At 62.8% G+C, this 19419-nt stretch overlaps 2 protein-coding genes across 3 annotated transcripts; one reads left to right on the forward strand and one right to left on the reverse strand.

Moving 5' to 3' along the window:
• Positions 1-681: 681 nt before the first annotated feature.
• ARL16 (ARF like GTPase 16) lies at positions 682-4485 on the reverse strand. 2 transcript variants are annotated; one of them, XM_040456669.1, is made up of 5 exons: positions 4410-4485; positions 4197-4255; positions 3606-3719; positions 2918-3033; positions 682-2753 (listed from the first exon to the last, which is right to left on the reverse strand). In XM_040456669.1, exons 1-5 carry the CDS (start codon positions 4468-4470, stop codon positions 2561-2563), a joined length of 543 nt encoding a protein of 180 aa, XP_040312603.1. In that variant the 5' UTR covers positions 4471-4485; the 3' UTR covers positions 682-2560. The 2 variants fall into 2 exon arrangements, with proteins under 2 accessions (XP_040312603.1, XP_040312604.1); XM_040456670.1 differs by lacking the exons at positions 4197-4255; positions 4410-4485 and adding an exon at positions 4069-4190.
• A 282-nt stretch (positions 4486-4767) lies between these two features.
• HGS (hepatocyte growth factor-regulated tyrosine kinase substrate) lies at positions 4768-19132 on the forward strand. The gene is made up of 22 exons (XM_040456661.1): positions 4768-4804; positions 6267-6351; positions 6682-6757; positions 7148-7240; positions 8881-9004; positions 10263-10315; positions 10726-10794; positions 11504-11628; positions 12507-12585; positions 12722-12820; positions 12945-13046; positions 13651-13689; positions 13774-13917; positions 14011-14070; positions 14596-14806; positions 15183-15355; positions 15457-15597; positions 15692-15869; positions 17439-17572; positions 17650-17769; positions 17965-18054; positions 18441-19132. Exons 1-22 carry the CDS (start codon positions 4768-4770, stop codon positions 18549-18551), a joined length of 2343 nt encoding a protein of 780 aa, XP_040312595.1. The 3' UTR covers positions 18552-19132.
• The last annotated feature ends 287 nt before the right edge of the window (positions 19133-19419 follow it).

A 19419-nucleotide genomic window follows, 5' to 3' on the forward strand; every position in this document is an offset into this window, starting at 1 on the left:
TGAACACACAGGTCCAGCCTGAGACAACCCACGGTCACTTCGGGGAGGGCCAGTCCCGTAATCCTGTCCTTAAATGCCGACTAACTGTAGACACTGCAGACTTGGCCAGCCAAGCCGATAACTGGGACCCCGTTGGGTTCAACAGCGCAGCACAGGTGGAAACACAGCCTAGGTGGGGGTGGGCTCAGCGCCTCGGCCACCTGGACCCTCTCCTGGTGCCTCGTCCCTGATGCCACACCCCCATGTGGAGTGGGTTTGAGGAGGTCTGTTCCTGGCGTCCCCAAGGACTCGGGAGAGAAGAGCAGGTGTGAGGCAGCTTGACGGCAAGGACAGGACCCTGGCCCCACGACTTGTAGTTAAAAAGGCTGCGTGAGAATTCCTACTGAAGGAGGGAGCCCCAGATGTTCTGAGGGTGCTCAGCTGTAGGACTGGGGGGGCGGGGGTTGAGCATTAAGGGGAGGAGTCCTGCTCACATCCCTGTGAAGGCACCTGGCTCCTCCCTCGGGCTCACCAGCTCAGGTGCCTCTGGCTGGCAGAGCTGGGCTGGGACAGCTCAGGAAGTGCTGTCTCCACCTTGGCCAGGGTGGCCCTGCACGACATGGGGGGTGTGTTTCCGTGGGATCCTTTTTTGCCCTTCCCTAAGTTTGTATCCCTTACAACATTTATTTTCAAATCAAGAAATTTTACGTTGAAGCTGTATTTGAGATCAGAGCTATTACCTTCTCAGGAACGTGTTTCTGTGTGGCAGGGCCCGTCCCCTGCATGGGGTGGCAGGGGTGCTGGCTGCCATTACTGTAGGCAGGGGTCCCCCCCAGAGCGCAGCGGGTAGGCAGGGGCAGGACCAGGGGTGAACACAGTCCCTGAGAAATACCCACGTCCCTGGGCTCCTCGCCAAGCACGGCACAAAAGCAGGAAGGTAGAAATGGGTTGTGGTGGGAGGAAATTTGCCTTTCAAAACAGTTCATGTGTCAGCTTTGCTCAGGCCTGTCAGTCACCCCCAAACTCACCAACTCGGCCCATGGCTTTGCCATAAGAGATTACCAGGCCCAAATCTCAGAGATGGACCCTGAGCTGGGGGTCACCCCTAGAGACAGAACAAAGTGCATGTCCCCTGAGCACACGGAGCTCTCTGAAGGTGGGAGGTGTGAGGAAAGCCCATTCACCCTGGATGCCAGGTTGTCCGTGACATCCACCAGGACTCGCCCACGGGATGGAGACCACCGCGTCTACAGCTGCACAGTGGGACCCCTGGAGCAGTGGTGCCCTTCCCAGAGAGGAGGGGGTTTGTCGCTTCCACGGGGTGGGGGTCGGGGAGAGACTCGAGCCCAAATTACCCCGCAGTCTATGCAAGAGCCTTTCTGAGGCATCACTCGCAACCCCCGAGCGAACACCCCAGCAGAGTGGCCAACAGGAAACCGTGTGCGGGAGGAGGCCCTGGGCCTGGTGCCCTGCACGCAGGAAGCAAGACAACAGATGCCTGGCATTCTTTTGTGGTCCAGCCAGCCTCTGCTGCCAGCTGAGCTGGAGAAAGCCGTTTGTCGGAAACTCAACCACGCCCAGGAGTAGAGGCTTCTTGGCCAACTGCAGTGGGCTGGACGGCGGCCCTAAAGAGGTCTCCCTGCGACCGGGAACATGCAAGTGTCCCCTTACTTCAGAAAAGGGCTTTTGCACACGTAATCGTGGACCTCAAGAGATCATCCTGGATTTAGGGTGGCTTCTAAATCCAGTAACGGGTGTCCCCATAGGGAGCAGCAGCCGTGGGAAGACAGGCAGGGACCCTAGTTCTGTGTGTGACAAGCCAGGTCACGGCAAGAAGTACAGCAGCCGCTGGAAGCCAGGAGAGAGGCAAGGAATGCGCTCTCCCCTCAGAGCCTCCAGCCCTGCTGACATCGATTTCAGCTTTGGCCTCCAGAACTGTCAGAACAAATTTTTGTTTTAAGCCACCAGGTTTGGGCTAATTTGTCACGAAGGCTCTAGGACACGAATACACCAGTAGGTATCCCCCCGCCCCCCCCCCCCCGTGAGCCCCCTCAGCTGAGCACAGCACCCCCTGTGCTCTAGCAGGGCCGCTCCCACTCGCACCGACCCGCGGGAGCCCCGTGCCCTCCTCGGGGTGATGTACGTTTGCTGAACGAATGAAGACACTACTCTTGTCCCGACTCCAGGCTCAGTTCTTCCTAAGATGACGGCCTCACACAACGGAGGCCACATTGTCGGCATGTGGGAAACTCCACAGGTACAACTTTACAACTTTGTGCCACAGTCCCCAGAACAAGTCTGGTCCCAGGCGGTGCAAACACCGTCAGGAAAGTAGAGCTCCTTTCCCAATGGGCGGGAAGCACATCCCAGGATGGCGGCAGGACACGCAGCCGCCTGCAAGCCCGTCCTCCTCTCCCAGCCCTGGGGACGATCTTTTCGTTCAGAGGCCAGTCACCCATCACCGCCACTCAGGACAGGAGCCCATCTCCTAGGCTCACGTCGGGTCGTCCTGTCCCTGATGAGAACAGATCGCCAGAGGCCAAGCGGTGCGGTTCTCTGCCTCCTCCCCAGAGCCAGCCGGTCACGGTTCTCCTCCTGGCAGTCGCCTGTCAGTTCTGTGGGTGTCCTGGAGCCAGCGCAGCACCTCCGATAAACCAGTGCCCTTCTGGGCGCTGATTTCGGCCGTGGTGATGTTCTGCTTGGCACAGGCAATGATGTCTGGGAGCCTGATCAATGACTTCATCTCGTCTACGGTCATGTAACAGGGCAGATCGCTAGGGCAAAAGAAGCACCGCGTCACGGCGGGCTGCCACAAGTGCATCCCAAACCCCACGGTACCCCCCACCCCCCAAGCCACGAGCCACCGTCCCGGCTCCACTCCAAGGGAGCTCCTCCCAGGACTCGCGGCCGTGCTCTCCTCCAGGAAGACAGACCGTACATCTTATTGAAGAGAATCAAGACGGATGCTTCTGCGAGTTGTTCTGCGGAAAGGAGGCCCAGGAGTTGCACACAGGACGCGGACAGCTGAGTGGGGTTAGCGGCGTCCATCATGAACTGGGGAGGAAGAAAACAGATGGGACCACCCCGTGATGGAGACGGTCCTTCCCAAATCCCCTCCCTGGGGCAGCAAGACCTGGCTCAGGAAGAGCAAAAGGACTTTTAAACAAAGGATGTGGGGGGACAGCAGAAGTCAGGGGAAATGACTTTCATGAGAGCGACCTGATGTCACTTGCTTTCACCTACGTGGAAGTCCCTCTACTCACGTGGTCATCAGTTCTCCCGGGAAGGGTCCTGGAATCTGGGGCACGGGCCTTGCCAGGATGGGACAAGCCCAAGAGATGTGGGATTCAAATACAAACATAAAAACACACCCAGAGGATCAAGGCAGAGAGCAAGCACCAGTTACTGGCAGAGAATAAACGCTCCCCTCAGCAAACCTTGCGTGAGCTTTTATGCCCGCTCTGAAGCAGAAGCATTTAGGGATCAAGCTATTCGGAAAAGGAAGCAACTCGAAGTTCGGTCACGTTTCCTTGCCTTCGCGTAATTGCTCAGGAACCCAAACTTCAGCCTATGCAGAGTGAGGTCCAGCACCAGACAACGCTTAAGTGCAAAGGATTACGACCTACCAGGAGAGAGTGGCAATTTCCAAAGTAGCTGGACCAGATGGGGCCCATACACCCCCCCAGCTCCCGGATGGTAATCTTTCTCTGGACGACGATGTCAGTAAGGTTGGTGCCCACCTGTGGAAAAACTCGAGATGCACCAAGGACACAAGCACTTTCCCATTGGGAACTCCTGGCTAGCAGCTCTCTACACTGTGATCCAAACCCCAAAACGCCCCTTGTCAAGGGCATAGCCCCTAAAACATAGTCCTACGTAAGGAAGACTAAATTGGGTTCCAACGCCCTAACCCTCAGAGCTGACTGTGGCCGCAGCACCCACACCCATCGGGGGATTCGCCCTCCGAGGCGACCAGAAAAAGCAGTCTCAAGAGTGGTGAGGGGTGGGCGGCTCTGGGCCCCCGTCCCGCACCCACCTCCCCTGCAGCTGTGTCCCAGGAGGCAGTCTCCTTCCCAAGACACCCCTCACCTCCCGAGGGTTGGGTTTAACACAGGGACCGGCCGGACTCCAGCATCCGCTTAGAACAGCCCCAAAGCACTTTGCAAACCGCGAAGGGTACCCCCTTCTCGTAGCCCCGCGAGAGGGCGGGTGCCTACCGTGGGGCGCGTCGGGGGAGCATCGCCCAGGTCGCCCTTCCCATCCCCGGAGCTCAGCTGTGCGAGCGGTCAAGGATCCCCAGAGCGAGGCAGGGAAGGCGGGCGACAGCCGGACCCCGCCCGGGGAAACCCCCCCGTCCCGGCGCCCCCAGCCCCGCCCCCGGGAGCACCCCGCCCCCCACCCCCGGGCCCTCGCCCGACGCGGAAGGATAGTCTGCAGCCTTTTCACCAACAGCGTTTTCCCGACACCCGAGGCTCCCAGGAGAAGACACATCGCGTCCCCGGACTCCACCCGGCATCCGTAGCCCGCGCAAGTCCCGCCCTCCACCCCGCTTTCATTGGATAGGCCTCACGTCCAAGTTCTTCATTGGTTCGCGGCGCTCACGACCTGGTGCAGCCCAATCGGCGCACAGCCTCTGGGGCGAGCCGAAAAGCCCGCCTCCTCGCCGCTCGCGGCCCGGCCGGCGCCGCGCGCGTGCGCGCGCCCGGGGAAAAGGCGGAAGCGGAAGTCGGGGGCGCGCCGGTTCGCAGCGGGGAGCGCAGCGGCGTCGGGTCGGGGTCCTGGGGCGCCATGGGGCGCGGCAGCGGCACCTTCGAGCGTCTCCTAGGTAACGTGGCTCCCGCCCCCCGCGGCTCGGCCCGCGTCCTGGGAGCTGAGCCGGGAGGCGGCCGCCGAGCCCCCGGGGTGGGTGGGCGCGCCCGCGCTTTGGGGACCGGGCAGTCCCGGGTGCTGGGCGCGGGCTCCGACCCGAGTAGGTGAGGGTACGCGGAGGAGACCGGGCCCGCGCCCGCGGCGACTGCGCCGGGGGCTCTGCTCCTGGACCGGGAGCGGGGCGGTCCCGGGGAAACAAGCATCCGACTGAGCGGGCCACAAGTCCTGAGTCACGGAAACGGGTGACCTGGTCACATAGACCCGCTCCCCCAAAAAACCTAAGTTGCATGGGGTTTGAGGGTGCCCCAAACATTGGGCTCCAAACGGTGGAACCAGTAGTGTCTTCACTGGGACCTGCCACGCTCTTATGAGCGCTGCTTCCCTGGGGAACCAGGCCGGCGCTGTCTGTCCCCACTGGGCTCCCGGAAGGCCGCGGTGGTTTAGGAAGGCGGGTTTTCTGTTTGCCGGAGGTGGAGCTGATCCTTTGGGAGCCTCCTGGAGGTCACGAGTTTTAGCAAAGAAAATGAATGTTTAGGGACGTGTCCTCTTCTGCCCCCAGTGAGACTGCGTTGCGTGGGCTCTGTTTGGGGCCAGTGCTCCCTGTGCTCCGGTGGTCACTCTGAGCCTGTCACGCTTTCCCCTTGAATACGGTTTTGGAGAAGACCTCAGATGAGGCACCTTCCTTGTTCTGAGCACACGCAGCTGAGCGGTGGCTCAGCCCCCCAGAGATCAACCCCGAAGTTACTGCCAGACCAGTACTGCGAGTGGGTGCACCTTGTTAGATCACCTGTGTGTCCCCGGGAGGAGAGCCAGCAGGGCTGGAGGACAGAGCGTGTGTGTCTTGCCTGAGGCAGCTGTGATGTGGAGAGTGTGGAGGTGTCATTCGGAGAGTACTTCTTCTGGGTCAGTCCTGTCCTCATCCCACAAAACACTTGGCATCTTCTCCAGCCTCGCCCTTGCTGGGATCTCATCAACTAGGCTAAACTTGGGGAGAACCAGGGACTCTGCGGGATGAGGTGGCCGAGTGTAGTGTTGAACTCTGCCTGGCTCTGCCCCAGCGAGCCGTGTGACCTCACTTTTCGGCTTCCTTGTTTTTGTCGGTAAAGAGGATGGAAACAGGACCTTGCTGGCGAGGCTGTGTGAGAATTCAGCACTTGCGTAAAGCCTTTGGAACGGCATTTGGCCCACAAGTGCGTAACCGGTGTTCCGTATCATTACTTTTTATGCGGTTTGTCCTTTCTCTGAGAAGGACAGCGCTGTCATTATCAGGTGGCAAGAGGATTTTCGTGTGCCTTTCCATTCAGTCCAAATGTTTTAAATGGGAAGGAGACGGTCTCTCCTCCCTGTTGCGGAGCTCTGGGGCCGCCTAGGGCATCAGACGAATGCCGAGCCCCGGTAATGATGCGTTTTTGCTTTAGACAAAGCTACCAGCCAGCTTCTGCTGGAGACCGACTGGGAATCCATCCTCCAGATCTGTGACCTCATCCGCCAGGGGGACACACAGTAAGTGAGGCGGGCCCGTGCCGCCCAGAAGCGAGGGGGCGGCACCATGGCGCGCTCGGGGTTGCTTGGTGCCCTCTGATGCGCCAAGATCCGGCAGTGGCCTGCCCTCATGGGAGCAGGTCCCGAGGTGGAGAAGTGAGTGGTCTCCACACTGGGAGTTTTGGGATCTGGGGACAACGAAAGGGCTTTCTCTGTATAGTCTGGAGGCGTGTGATTCCCTTACCGTTTGCTTGGGGGTTTTGAGGACCAGAGGGCGGGTGGGCTCTCTTCACGTTAGCTTCCGAGGTGGTTCGGTTTTCTTTTTCTTTTACCGACGTCCTTTTCTTTCAGAGCAAAATACGCAGTGAGTTCTATCAAAAAGAAAGTCAACGACAAGAATCCCCACGTGGCCTTGTATGCCCTCGAGGTAACTAGCACCCCCCCCCCCCCCCCGCCCCGCGCTCTGGCCACCTCAGGAGTCCCCACCTCGGTGTCCGTGTCAGGAAGGCAGAGACGAGTTGAGTCTGGGGCCTTGCCCACCTGCCTGGGGAACGAGGGAGATACGAGCGACCTGATAGAGGTCATGCCTCAGCTCTCCCACCTGCAGCCGGCTGACTTAGGGCCCAGAGATGGACTCCAGTCTCTGTCCCTGGTAGTAAAAAATGGAATCAGAAGGGGCGCACGTAGCAGCGGCTGCTGCCCGACCCAGAGCTGCCACGTGGATCCCTCGACAGGCTGGCTTGCCCGAGGGGCCTGTCCAAGAGGGGCGTCCCACCCTGACCAGTGACTTGGCCCGTCCCTTCCTCGGGTCCCGCAGGTCATGGAGTCTGTGGTGAAGAACTGTGGCCAGACGGTCCACGATGAGGTGGCCAACAAGCAGACTATGGAGGAGCTGAAGGAGCTGTTGAAGGTGGGCTCTTGGAAGGGACAGATGGTTCTAGACCGTGGGGAGTGCGGTGACCCCGAGGCCGGGCTCTTCTGGGTCTTTGCCGGCACCTGGGGCAGAGCAGTGCCGGGCAGAGCAGAGGACAGGAAGGTGAGCACCTCAGCCTCAGGAATCCCAGCTGGGTGAGGTCGGGGCGTCACCAGAAGTGAGCCAGGCTGCTGCGTCTGGGGACACGGAGGAGACCCTGCCATTCCTAGGGGAAAGGCTTCCCAGGGGCTGGGCTCAGAGCCTCACTGGGTGGTGGGGAAGGAGCTGTGTGTGCGTGAGTAGCTGTGGGCAGGGTGTGCGGGTGGAGGCCTGCGGGGAGCCCCGAAGCGTGGGCGGGGGGGGGGGGGCTGTCCCACGCGCAGAGCCAGGATTCTGAGCAGGGAGGCACGTGAGTCTGACGTGTTCGTGGAGGGAGAGCTGGGGGAGACGGCATACCGGGGACACCTTGGGGAGTGGGTTTCCCACACTCTGTTCTTAGGGGAGGGACAGTCCTCCAGAATCCCTAGAGAGAGTGTCCTGCACGGGCCACCGCCCAGCTGCAGGGATTGTGATGTGGGTGGTGACAACATGAGGTTGGGTGATACAGAGCAGGTGGTGCGGCCATTCTTTGAGGTGAAAGGGCATCTCGCAGGGGTGAGGCCACCTGGGGGCGGCCAAGGAGCCCAGCCCCATATACCGGCTCTGTCACCACTGGTGGGCGGGGCCGCCGCTTCCCGGCCCGGGTGGGCACCCGTGGGCTCACGTGGCCAAGAGCCCATCTGGGGCCTGAGGTGGGCTCCGACTGGTGACCCAGGCAGTCCTTAGGGTGGCCTGGCTACAAGGTCAGAAGGGCTAGCCCTGCCCCTCGTGCTATCGCGGCCACATCCCATGTGCCACACGTGGCTTGAGCCTGTTAGCCCCGTTTTGTAGAGGGAGGGTAACCGTAAGAAAGAGGGCTCCACTCACTGGGTGCAGGTTACGGGAGAGAACCGGAGGCCTCGTGTGTGAGTCTAGTTGGCATCTCCAGGAAGCAGCTTACTCGCCCTGCTGTCTTCCTGAGCGTCCCCGAGAGAGCTCTGGAGATGTGACTGGCCGTGCTGGAACCTGGTGGAAATGGCGGCTGTGCACGCGGGGAGGTTCCTGGAGCGGCCGGCCCCCACCCACACAGGCTGGCTGTGACCAGAGGAGAGGCAGCCGGCCGCGTGTCCGCGGCCTCAACGCAGTCCTGCCCGGCTCTGCCTGTTACGGCCTGGCATTTGCTGGAGCCACAGGGGGTTACAGACTGAGGGGCCTCTGGGCTTGGTTAGGGCGCCTTGGGGTAGGGCAAGAGGAGGCAGGGTAGTAGATCTGGGGAGCTGGGCTTCAGGGAGGCCCCAGCTTTTTCTAGGGGACTGAGGACAAGTTCGGTCCTGTGTGGGTAGATGGCTGTGATGGGCTTGTCCTCGGGGCCGGGCTTCACGGAGGAGCATCGGGCCTGTGTCCCACGCAGGGCCCCCCCCCACACACACACACCCCTGCCGGCCCGTGCGCTCAGAGTGGCGCGGTCTCCCTGCCACTTCCTCGCAAGGCACCTCTCTGCTGTTCCCATTTCTCACGGCCCTCCTCGTTCTCTGTTCTCCTTTCTCCTTTCTCTGCAGAGGCAGGTGGAGGTAAATGTCCGAAACAAGATTCTGTATCTGATCCAGGCCTGGGCGCATGCTTTCCGGAACGAGCCCAAGTACAAGGTGGTCCAGGACACGTACCAGATCATGAAGGTGGAAGGTGAGCTGGGCGGGGTCTGTCAGGTCCCAGGCTCGGGACACAGCCTCTAGGAGCTGAGGGGCCGCTCTGCACCAGGCCATCCCAAGGAAGGCTGTGTGCACCGTGTGCGGGGCAGGGGACGGCATCGTGCTGCGTGATCGGTGGCGGGAGCGTGAGGTGGTATCGCCGTGGGGCAGCCCGACACCCCCTGGGTGAGGCAGATGACACACGAGTGAAGGGTTAGTGAAGGAGCCAATTCCCGAGCGTCAGGTCCTAGGAAGGAAGTAAAGCCTGGGAACCCTGCCTCTAAACCCTGGTGCTGGTTTAGCCCGAGGGCTGGAGAGTGCCTGGGGAGCAGGCAGCTCACACATCAGACCTGAACACGAGAACGGGCAGTGAGAAGGGCTGGGCCCTGGAATCCCACAGAGGATTCCGTTCCGAGGCCCTGGAGCCACGGCGGGCTGGTACGAAGGCATGGGAGGTGCCAGCCCGCAGGAGAGCTCAGGCAGAGCTGGTCCCAGGAGGGCTTTAAGCTGGGCCGTGACAGCTGAGGTTCCTCCCCGCCGCCACAGTGGCCGTGCCGAGCTGGTGGGGTCTGGCAAGGGCTGGGCCACCATGGCTGAGCGGGTGTGTCCCCCACCTGTGCAGAGTCCTCTGGCCCTGAAAATGAGGCCTGGGGCAGGGGCAGCGTCTGGTGGCTACGGGTGGGTAGGAACCTGTGGAGAACGTGTGACAAGGGTCCTGTCCGTGTTGGTGAGTTGGCCTCAGGCCCACAGTCCCTGGACCTCGGACCTGGGATGGTGGGTATATGCTCACGTTCACTTTGCTGAGGAGAGCATCCGAAGCTCGAATTCTCGAGGGATCTGTGTCTCAGAAAAGCTTGGGAACTGGTTTTAAGAATCCTGAGAGGTACAGGGGGCTGGAGCGTGGGGCCAGGAGCCAGATGGGAGGTCCAGGGAGGATCCGTGAGGCCCTGGTGTGGTGGGACCGCGGCCAGGCTCCATGCCACAGCCCCGGAATGGCACGGCCGTGGGGAGCCACCCCGGGTACCGGGCAGGCCCACTCGTGCACCCAGGCGCACTCACCTGGTGCCGGGTCGCTGCTCTCTGCACCCAGGGGCTCTAGGCCTCCTTTTGTAGCTCTGTTTGGGGAGGCGGATGCCAAGAGTTAGAACATGGCTCCTAAAGGTCTCGGGGCAGACGGGGTGAGGACAGGTGAGGCAGTCAGGGTCTCGCGTGCCAGGGTAGCACCGGCGGTGACCGCGGGCTCTTTTCTCCAGGACACGTGTTCCCGGAGTTTAAGGAGAGCGATGCCATGTTTGCTGCAGAGAGAGTGAGTTTACCGGTGGGCGGGTGCTGGGCATCTGGGAGTTAGGCTGCTTTGAGGGAGCCGAAGGGAAGCCCGGGAGGCCCGGCTTGTTGGGAACCTTGGTGGGGGAGCTGCCGTCTCCACGAGAACATGCCGCTGGGTCTCGTCAGGCTGGGGTCGGAAGGTCGTTCGAGGTGCCTGTGGCTGGCGGGCTCGTGTAGTTAAGACCCGCCGTTGTGTCGCTGCGGCCCGCAGGGAGCCTGGCTGCCACGTGCTTAGAGCGAACAGGGTGTCCTGGAGTGGCCTCCCTTCTCGCGTCTGCGGACTTGGCCCCCAGCCCCTGCGCTCTCTGGGGTCTTCCCCCATTTGTGGGGAGTGGGCATGTCGGCAGGGAAGGCGGGGGCCACGTGACCCTGACTCTGCCTGCCCCCCAGGCCCCCGATTGGGTGGATGCCGAAGAGTGCCACCGCTGCCGGGTGCAGTTCGGGGTGGTGACCCGCAAGGTGAGTGTGCCCCCCGGGGCAGCCCCCAGACCACCCGCTGTTGCCGTGAGGCCGCTGCACCCACTCGAGGTCCTTTCCCTCTTGGGTGTGACCTCGTGGTGCGGGGGGGTGGGGTGGGGGGCGGGGCAAGTCCACCCCCAGCCGTGTGGTCATCGTGGTCACCGAGGGGTCCTGAGTCTGATGGCCTGTGCTGTCAGAGGAAGGTTGGGCGAGACTGCGTCCCCCAGGGGACAAGAATACCGTGGGCTTGGGGCCGCGGGAGACTCGGGCCTGTGTTTCCCGGGCCTGCTGCGCCCTTAGCTGCACCTCACGGCCAACAGTCTGTGTGCTCCAGCCCCCCGGCTGCAGCCTCCCTTCCTGTTGAGGCACAGATAGCAATGGTGCAGGCTGGGGCCGGGGCGGGGGGGGTCTCAGCTGACGCCCCGGATCTACTGTCCCGCAAGTACTCATCCCCGACCACAACTCGTGCGTGGGTTTTTTTAAGTGGACTTCTTCTCCCACAACGATGGCTGCAGTCGGGAGCCTGGAAGCGTGCTGCTTCCCGAGGGTCTTTGTGGCCGCTCAGGCCTGCCTTCTGCCCGCTCTTGGCCCAGCTCCCACCCGGGGAGGCCCAGCCGGGGGCACTCAGCAGCAGGCGGAGGTGGGCAGGGTGGGCGCGAGAGGGCAGCGGCCCGGCGGTGGGCCGCGCCCTGACCCGCCCCGTTCACAGCACCACTGCCGGGCGTGCGGCCAGATCTTCTGCGGCAAGTGCTCCTCTAAGTCCTCCACCATCCCCAAGTTCGGCATCGAGAAGGAGGTGCGCGTGTGCGAGCCCTGCTACGAGCAGCTGAACAAGTGAGTCCCCGCCGGCTGCCCCGAGGGCCTCGTGTGCTCCGGGTCCTGGCTGTCCAGGAGGGGGGCTGGCACGCACCCAGGCTCTCAGACCTGCCAGCTGGGTGCTAGGGTTTGTGTGCTTCTTAACTTTTTAGCTTGGACGTAAAACTTAGGGAAAAGACACAGGGGCGGTAAGCAGACGCCACGTGGTGTGGCCTCCTCCCGGCTCCCTCGGTGTTGAGGCCGCCACGTTGGCATAATTGCACGGTCCCCCTTCCCCACCCACCTGCATGTTCACGCACACCGTGTCCGTTCTGGATCTCTGCGAGCGAGCCGCGGGTAGCCCCCCGCCCCCCTGTACCCCAAGCCCCGTGTGTTTCCCTAGAAGTGCACGCTCTCCTGGGAGCACAGCACAGTTGTCACACCGGGGCACGTGACATCAGCGCGGGGCCAACACCTACTTTGCGCTCCCATTCTGGTTCCACTGCGTCCCTGTCAGGCCCATCCAGGTCCGTGGCACATGACAGGTGGCCGTCCCACCTCCTCGGCTGCCTTAGAGTCTGGTTCTGTGCTCCTGGTTCCGTCCCAGGAGTGAAGCTTTGTCCCTCTCGGTGCAGCCCGTCTGGAGGCCCGTGCTGTCCATCCTCCGGCGTCTGCGATGGTGTCTGCAGGCCGCTCCCCTGAAAACTTCCTTTCCCACGCGTGAACCTCATTTTCAGGAGAGGGGGCTGGGGCTTAGGCCGGTGACTTGCCCAGGATCCCGCATCCCAGAGGCGACAGCTGGTTTGAGGGACCGGCTTTTCTCTAGAGCATGGCCTATGGCAGTTCTGTTGTCATTCTGTGGGGATGCTGGGGACTGGGGTGAGGTGCTCGGCCACCCAACGTTCTCTCGCCTCCAGGAAAGCAGAAGGAAAGGCGTCGTCCACAGCGGAGCTGCCCCCAGAGTACCTGACCAGCCCCCTGTCCCAGCAGTCCCAGGTACTCCTGGCCCCGGGCCCCGCTCACCGGCCTGTCTTGTCCCCAGCTGCCCCCAGAGTACCTGAGCGGCCCCCTGTCCCAGCAGTCCCAGGTACTCCTGGCCCCGGGCCCCGCTCACCGGCCTGTCTGTCCCCAGCTGCCCCCCAAGCGGGACGAGACGGCCCTGCAAGAGGAGGAGGAGTTGCAGCTGGCCCTGGCCCTGTCTCAGTCAGAGGCTGAGGAGAAGGAGAGGATGGTGAGCCGAGGGAGGCTCCCCCGGTCCGGGGGCACGGGGGGAGAACATCCCTAGACGTTTGGGGAGGGCCGAGGAGTGTGAAGGCTTAGTCCGCCTGCGCCTTGACGCTTCCCTGCTCCTGCAGAGACAGAAGTCTGCCTACGCCGCTGCCACGTACCCCAAAGCAGAACCCGCGCCCGTAGCCTCGTCGGCGCCTCCTGCCAGCAGCCTGTACTCCTCGCCAGTGGTGAGCCCGTCCCAGGCCGGGCCGCGGTTCTGTGCCAGGGGGTGGGGAGGCAGGCCGGAGGGCTGCCCCAGAAAAGACAGCGCCTGATGGGGTGGGTGAAGGTCGAGGTCCGGGCTGGCCCTCCCCGGCCTTCCTGCCCCTGGCCGGGGGTCCCCTGTGAGGGGAGAGGACATGGGAAGGCTGGAGGCATCCCCCCCCGCCCCGCCCCCGCCCCGAGCAAGAGGAGATGGGTGAACCCTGGGGTCAAAAGGGGTCTGCCTTTTTCTGGCTTTAGTTTCCTCTGTAAATAGGGGGTGGGTGGCAGGTGTGGCAGAAGATTTAGGAAGTCATCGTGGGCTCTGCGGGGCTGCACGAGCAGGGGGGCCAGCTGGCCAAGGGCCTAAGGAGACCCTGCACCTGCCGTTGGGACGTTACAGTGTGGTTTCTGGGAAGTGGCGTGGGGGTACCACACCCAGAGCCCCGGGGGCCCCTCGGACAGACTGGCCAGTGCTCAGTGCCCACTGTCACGGCCGTGGCATCCCGGCATCCAGAGCAATGGCCTGAGAGGAGCTGGGTGAGTGTTCGAGCCCGTGGGTCACTGCTGATCTGGCCTGTGTCTCCCCAGACCTCGTCGGCGCCTCTGGCTGAGGACATCGACCCTGAGGTGAGGGGGTGAGGGTGCCTCTGCGCGTGGTGCTTTCCCATGCAGCTCCCTGGCCCTTGGGAGTGACCTCTGTTGCCCGTGCAGCTTGCCCGGTACCTCAACCGGAACTACTGGGAGAAGAAGCAGGAGGAGTCCCGGAAGAGCCCCACGCCATCTGCCCCTGCGCCCCTGACGGAGCCGGCTGCCCCGCCCGCGGAGGGGCACACAGTCCCTGCCAGTGCGCTGGAGGTGGGCTGCTCTCGGCACTCCAGGCCCACGGTCCTGGGGGGGGCGGCGCCTGGGATAGGCCGGACGCCCCTCTCACCCTCTGGCCTCTTCCAGACGCCCCTCCCGGAGACAGACTCTCAGCCCGTGGCCCCCTCCACCGGCCCCTTTGGCGAGGTAAGCCATGGCCCCCTCTGAGGGCCCCGTTACGGGCACTACTCCTGGTGGGGCCAGGGCCCCGCCCACAGTGGCCTCCCGGAGGCGAGCTGTTCCAGCCGAGAACTCCATGGAACCCCTGCGCACCAGCTGGCTCTTGGCCACCTGCTGCCTGGCGTGGATCAGAATATTGTAGGGCAGCCCAGAACCACCCGGATGAATCTTTGTTTGCCCTGTCCTGGGGCTTGGGGGCTGTGTGGGCCATTGACTAAGAGACCAGGGCCTCTTCAAGGGAATCAGGCCACCTTGAAGGGTTCTGAGCCAGGCCGCCCAAGCTCGGCCAGCTCCGTCCCAGCCGACACAGAGCCCAGTGCAGGAGGCGCTCCTGGGGCTCCTTGGGGCTCAGCGGCACCATTGGGAGGATCGAGTCAGATGCCCAGCAGGGTCGGAGCGTAGCGCCTGGAGTGGCGGGTCCTGTCTGGAGGCCCTGGAGGGCACGGGGTGGGGCGGGGACGCTCAGCAAGGTCCCACGTGTGTCCCGAGCAGCAATTCCAGAACGGGGAGTCGGAGGAGAGCCACGCGCAGTTTCTGAAGGCCCTGCAGAACGCCGTCACCACCTTCGTCAACCGCATGAAGAGCAACCACGTGCGCGGCCGCAGCATCACCAACGACTCGGCCGTGCTGTCCCTGTTCCAGTCCATCAACAGCATGCACCCCCAGCTGCTGGAACTGCTCAACCAGCTGGACGAGCGCAGGCGTAGGTGCCGCGGGGGACCTTCCGTGGCGGCCTCGCTGCGCCCCTCGGGGCAGTGCCGGCCCGGTCGCCGTGGGCGCGGCAAAGGTTTTTAGGGTGGGGGCGGGGCCGGGCCGCGGGCGCAACTCGGGGAAGTGCCCCCAGTGGTGGGAAGTACCCCGCTGAGCATAGGGCACAGTCTGCTCAAGGAGGAATCCCACCCCCGGCCCTGCCCCCGAGAAGCCCACACCCCGGCCGTGCCCTGTCGCCAAGCCCTTGGCTGGGCAGAGGCTGGGCAGAGGCAGGCCCGGTGGCCATTGTCCAGAGTGGGAGCCCAGCCCTGGGCAGCCAGCGCTTCCCACCCACTCCAAGGGCTCCCGGCTCCGCCCTCTCCCCACAGTATACTACGAGGGGCTGCAGGACAAGCTGGCGCAGATCCGCGATGCCCGGGGGGCCCTCAGCGCCCTGCGGGAAGAGCACCGGGAGAAGCTTCGCCGGGCAGCTGAGGAAGCCGAGCGCCAGCGCCAGATACAGCTGGCCCAGAAGCTGGAGATCATGCGGCAGAAAAAGCAGGTGTGGTGGTCGGCCCTGGGGCGGGGGGGGGGGGGGGAGGGGGGGGGGGGCCGGGGGTGCCCAGGTACGGGCAGCCCTGACCCCTGCCTCGTGGCCCGCAGGAATACCTGGAGGTACAGCGGCAGCTGGCCATCCAGCGCCTGCAGGAGCAGGAGAAGGAGCGCCAGATGCGGCTGGAGCAGCAGAAGCAGACCATCCAGATGCGGGCCCAGATGCCCGCCTTCTCCCTGCCCTACGCCCAGGCACGCACCCCCCGCTGGGCCCACCCCTAGCCGGCGACGCCCGTGACCAAGTACTGCCCTGACCGCCCTGACCGTCGTCTCTCTCTGTCTGCAGCTCCAGGCCATGCCCGCGGCCGGGGGCGTGCTCTACCAGCCCTCCGGCCCAACCAGCTTCCCAGGCACCTTCAGCCCAGCGGGCTCGGTGGAGGGCTCCCCCATGCACACCGTGTACATGAGCCAGCCGGCACCCACCGCCGGCAGCCCCTACCCTGGCATGCCTGGGGCCGGAGCAGGTAACAGGGCGGGCACCTCCGATGAGCCCCAGACCACCAGCTTGTCCTTCTTCGTTCTGGAGTAATTTTGGATTTACAGGAAAGTGAAAACAGCACCGAGAGCTTTCCAGGTTTTCCCCACGTTAACGTTTCGTTACGTTTGCGCTCTTTTCATACGGGCACGTGTGCACTCTCCTGAACCTCTTAAGAGTAAGGGGCAGGCCCGATGCCCTTTGCTCCTCGTGGTCTCGGCACGGGTGTCCTAAAACCAGGTCACTCCCTCATGGCCTGGGCACGGATGCCACGCTAGGAGCCCCTGAGGCCGTGGTGTGACGTCGTCCGCAGCCGGGTTCAGCTCTCACACATCCCTTTGTGCCAGTAGGAACCCCATGGTTGTTGTCTTTACTGGTTCTGTTTCTTTTTGTCCCTAACCTAGAATGTTCCTACTTTGTGTGTTTCATGACACGGACTTCTCAAAGAGCCCTGGCCCATGTCTTGCAGACCACCCCTCAGTGGGTTTTGTCTGGTCTCGGTCGGCATGACGGCCTGTGGCTGTGTTTGGGCCAGTCATCAGGGGGGCTACAGTGTTTAGCAGGAAGGCACAGCCGGCCGCTGGCCACGTGGTGCGTGGGCCGTCTGTTGGGTGTCCTCCCTGGAGGGGACGGTTTTCCTGTAACCAACAAGACCCTGGCGAGGAGATAAGACACCTACATCCTTGTTCTTCTGCAGGTTTTAGCTTGTGGTTTTAATGTTTTTTGCTAGTTTTGTCTGAGTTTATCATAACGTTTGCCAAACGGTGACTTTATCTCGCTCCTCCTGTTGATCAGAGGTCTGTTCAAAATAAGGCACTTTTTCTTCTCTCCTGTTTACTCTTTCATCAGGCAGACCCATTTTATTCAAATTTCAGTGTGTTTGGACGCTCAGATGGTCACAGGGTTTCCTGTGGCCCCAGGAAACCCCTTCGGCTGCTCCATTTCCTGAAATGTAGCTCCCGTCCAGCGAGCCCCTGGTCCTGATAGCGGAGGCTCTTTGGCAACCCGGGCCCAGGTGCGCTCAGCGCAGGGGACCCGCCGGGACGTGTAGACGCACACGTGCGGCTTATCTTCCGGCAGGCAAAGCTTCAGTGATACCGCACGGGGCTCCCTCCCCTTCCCACGCCTCTCACTCCTGCCTCTCGTCCACCCCACATGTGCTGTTTTGTTCGTTCCTGGGATACACACAAAGTGGCTCTGGGAACGCCAGCCCGAGCCACTGGGGCCAGGCACTTGCTGACAGGTTCGCTAGGTCTGTGGTCCTCTCTCGGCCGAGGACGCAGGTTCCAGACGCTGAGTTTCCGAAGGCCCGAGGGCTCATTTTCACCAGCTTCCCGTGTCGTCCTGTCACTGTCAGTACAGTTTGGTTCATCTCTTCTGGTTTCGTTCTGTTTTAGAACTCCTCTCCTATTCTCGTTGATTTCGTTGCTTTGCTTTTTGGGAGAACGTGAAACACGAACTCGCTCCCAAAAGTCACGACAAAAAGGGAGACTCCGAAGTGCTGCCCCTCCCCGCCCCCCACCCTGCAGGACAGCCAGCTTGCTCCTCTCCCCTGCAGATCCCGGCATGGTGAGCGCCTACATGTACCCAGCAGGAGCCACCGGTGCGCAGGCGGCCCCCCAGGGCCCGGCCGGACCCACCGCCAGCCCAGCCTACTCCTCTTATCAGCCCACCCCCACGCAGGGCTATCAGGTAGGCAGGTGGGGCCGCTCCCCCCTCCCCGGGGAGAAGACCCCAGCCTTTGTCCCATCACGCCCTTCCCTCCGCAGAACGTGGCCTCCCAGGCCCCACAGAGCCTCCCGGCCATCTCCCAGCCTCCACAGTCCGGTGCCATGGGTTACATGGGGAGCCAGTCGGTGTCCATGGGCTACCAGCCGTACAGCATGCAGGTGAGAGACTGTGAGGCATCCACACGGAAAAGACGCCAGGGGAGCACTGGGCAGGGCAGGCCATCCTGCTCAACACCCCCTTCCCCACCGTTAGGGTCTCCTAGCTGGTGGGCGTTTGATTTTTCAGGTCAGAAATGCCCCCCCCCTTTATTGTCGGCAGGACTCCTTAATGTGAGTTTCGCTTCATTTTCACAGAACCTCATGAACACCCTTCCCGGCCAGGACACACCGATGCCGCCCCCACAGCAGCCCTACATCTCAGGGCAGCAGCCCATGTACCAGCAGGTGAGCCTCTCCCAAGGCTGCCGGCGAGGCTCAGGACGCTGAGGGTGGTGGGGCTGCCCTGGGGAGGACAGACAGTGCAGGCCAGGACTGGTTCCCAGCAGCGAGGACATCAACACACACCGCACGCCCACCACAGCACCCACAGATATCCAAGCTACGCACGTTTCCTTAAAAGTTCGAGGCCAAGTCAGCTCAACTCCACAGACGTTGGTTGGGAACGCGTGGGGTCTATGCTGGGACAGGAAGAGAACCAGGAACCGGCCACACGCTGGGAGGAGGGAGTGGGGCGGGGCCTCACTGGGGCTGAGACCAGGGCAGAGCATTCTATAGAACAGCCAGTAGAGGGTGGGAAGGCGGGGCCAATGGTTCCTGTGTGTCCCCTCCAGATGGCGCCCTCAGGGGGACCCCCCCAGCAGCCACCCCCTGTGGCCCAGCAGCCGCCGGCACAGGGCCCTCCGGCACAGGGCAGCGAAGCCCAGCTCATCTCCTTTGACTGATCCCCAGCTGCCAGCTGGCCATCCAGAACAACACTACGGTTCTCTGAAACCCCTGCCTCCGTCTCGAACTAGCATCGTCCTGCCTTGCTCTCCTCTTACCGCCATGTAGTGTCCCTGCTACAGGCAGGGGGTGGCCCTTCTCCCTGGCCCCTTCCCCCTTTCTGTCCTCTTCTGCTGACTCCTCGTGCTCCAGGCCCTACCCTCATCCCCATGGCCCTACCCTCATCCCCATCTCCCTGAGTTGGGTCTCTGACCTCTTTCCCCAGGGCCAAGCCTCCGAGGGTGGGAGGGAAGGACCTTCTCTGAGAGGGAGCCCCCAGCCCAGTGTGTCAGGTCCTGTGAGGGCTGCTGGAGTGGGGCCCTTCTGTCCCGTGCAGCCTGTGCCCTCCCATCTGCACCGTGAGCCTGTGCAGCCTGTGGTCTGACTAGTGTGCGTGCCCCCCAGCGGTCAGCAGGCACTCCCGGCCCTCACGGGAAGGTGGGGGTTCGTCTCCAGCTTCTCTGCTTTTGAGCTGCCATCTCATCCAGTGCCCTGAGTAGACGGAATGGAACACTGAAAATAAAACGTCTTTCAACAAGTATTGGAGTGTCTGTTCAGAAAGAAGGTGGTAGGCAGCCGGCCCAGGTCTGGGCAGGGGCGTGTGGGCACGTGTCCATAGGCCAGCCTGTCCTCCAAGCCTGGCACAGCTCCACAGGCAGTTGCCAGGGCTGGATACTCTCTGGCAGCAGCTGCAGATCTGCTCCCGCCCTGAAAACTGGGCGCCATCGAGCTGTGCCCTTGGGGACCCAGCAGCAGCCCTCTCCACCCGGCTCTGCTCTGCCCAGACTCCTCCAAGACTTGCAAAGCCCAAGGATCTGGTCTGATTCT

This window comes from Herpailurus yagouaroundi, unplaced genomic scaffold (assembly GCF_014898765.1).
Source record: "Herpailurus yagouaroundi ecotype Mexico unplaced genomic scaffold, PumYag 217, whole genome shotgun sequence".
Classification (NCBI taxonomy): domain Eukaryota; kingdom Metazoa; phylum Chordata; class Mammalia; order Carnivora; family Felidae; genus Herpailurus; species Herpailurus yagouaroundi.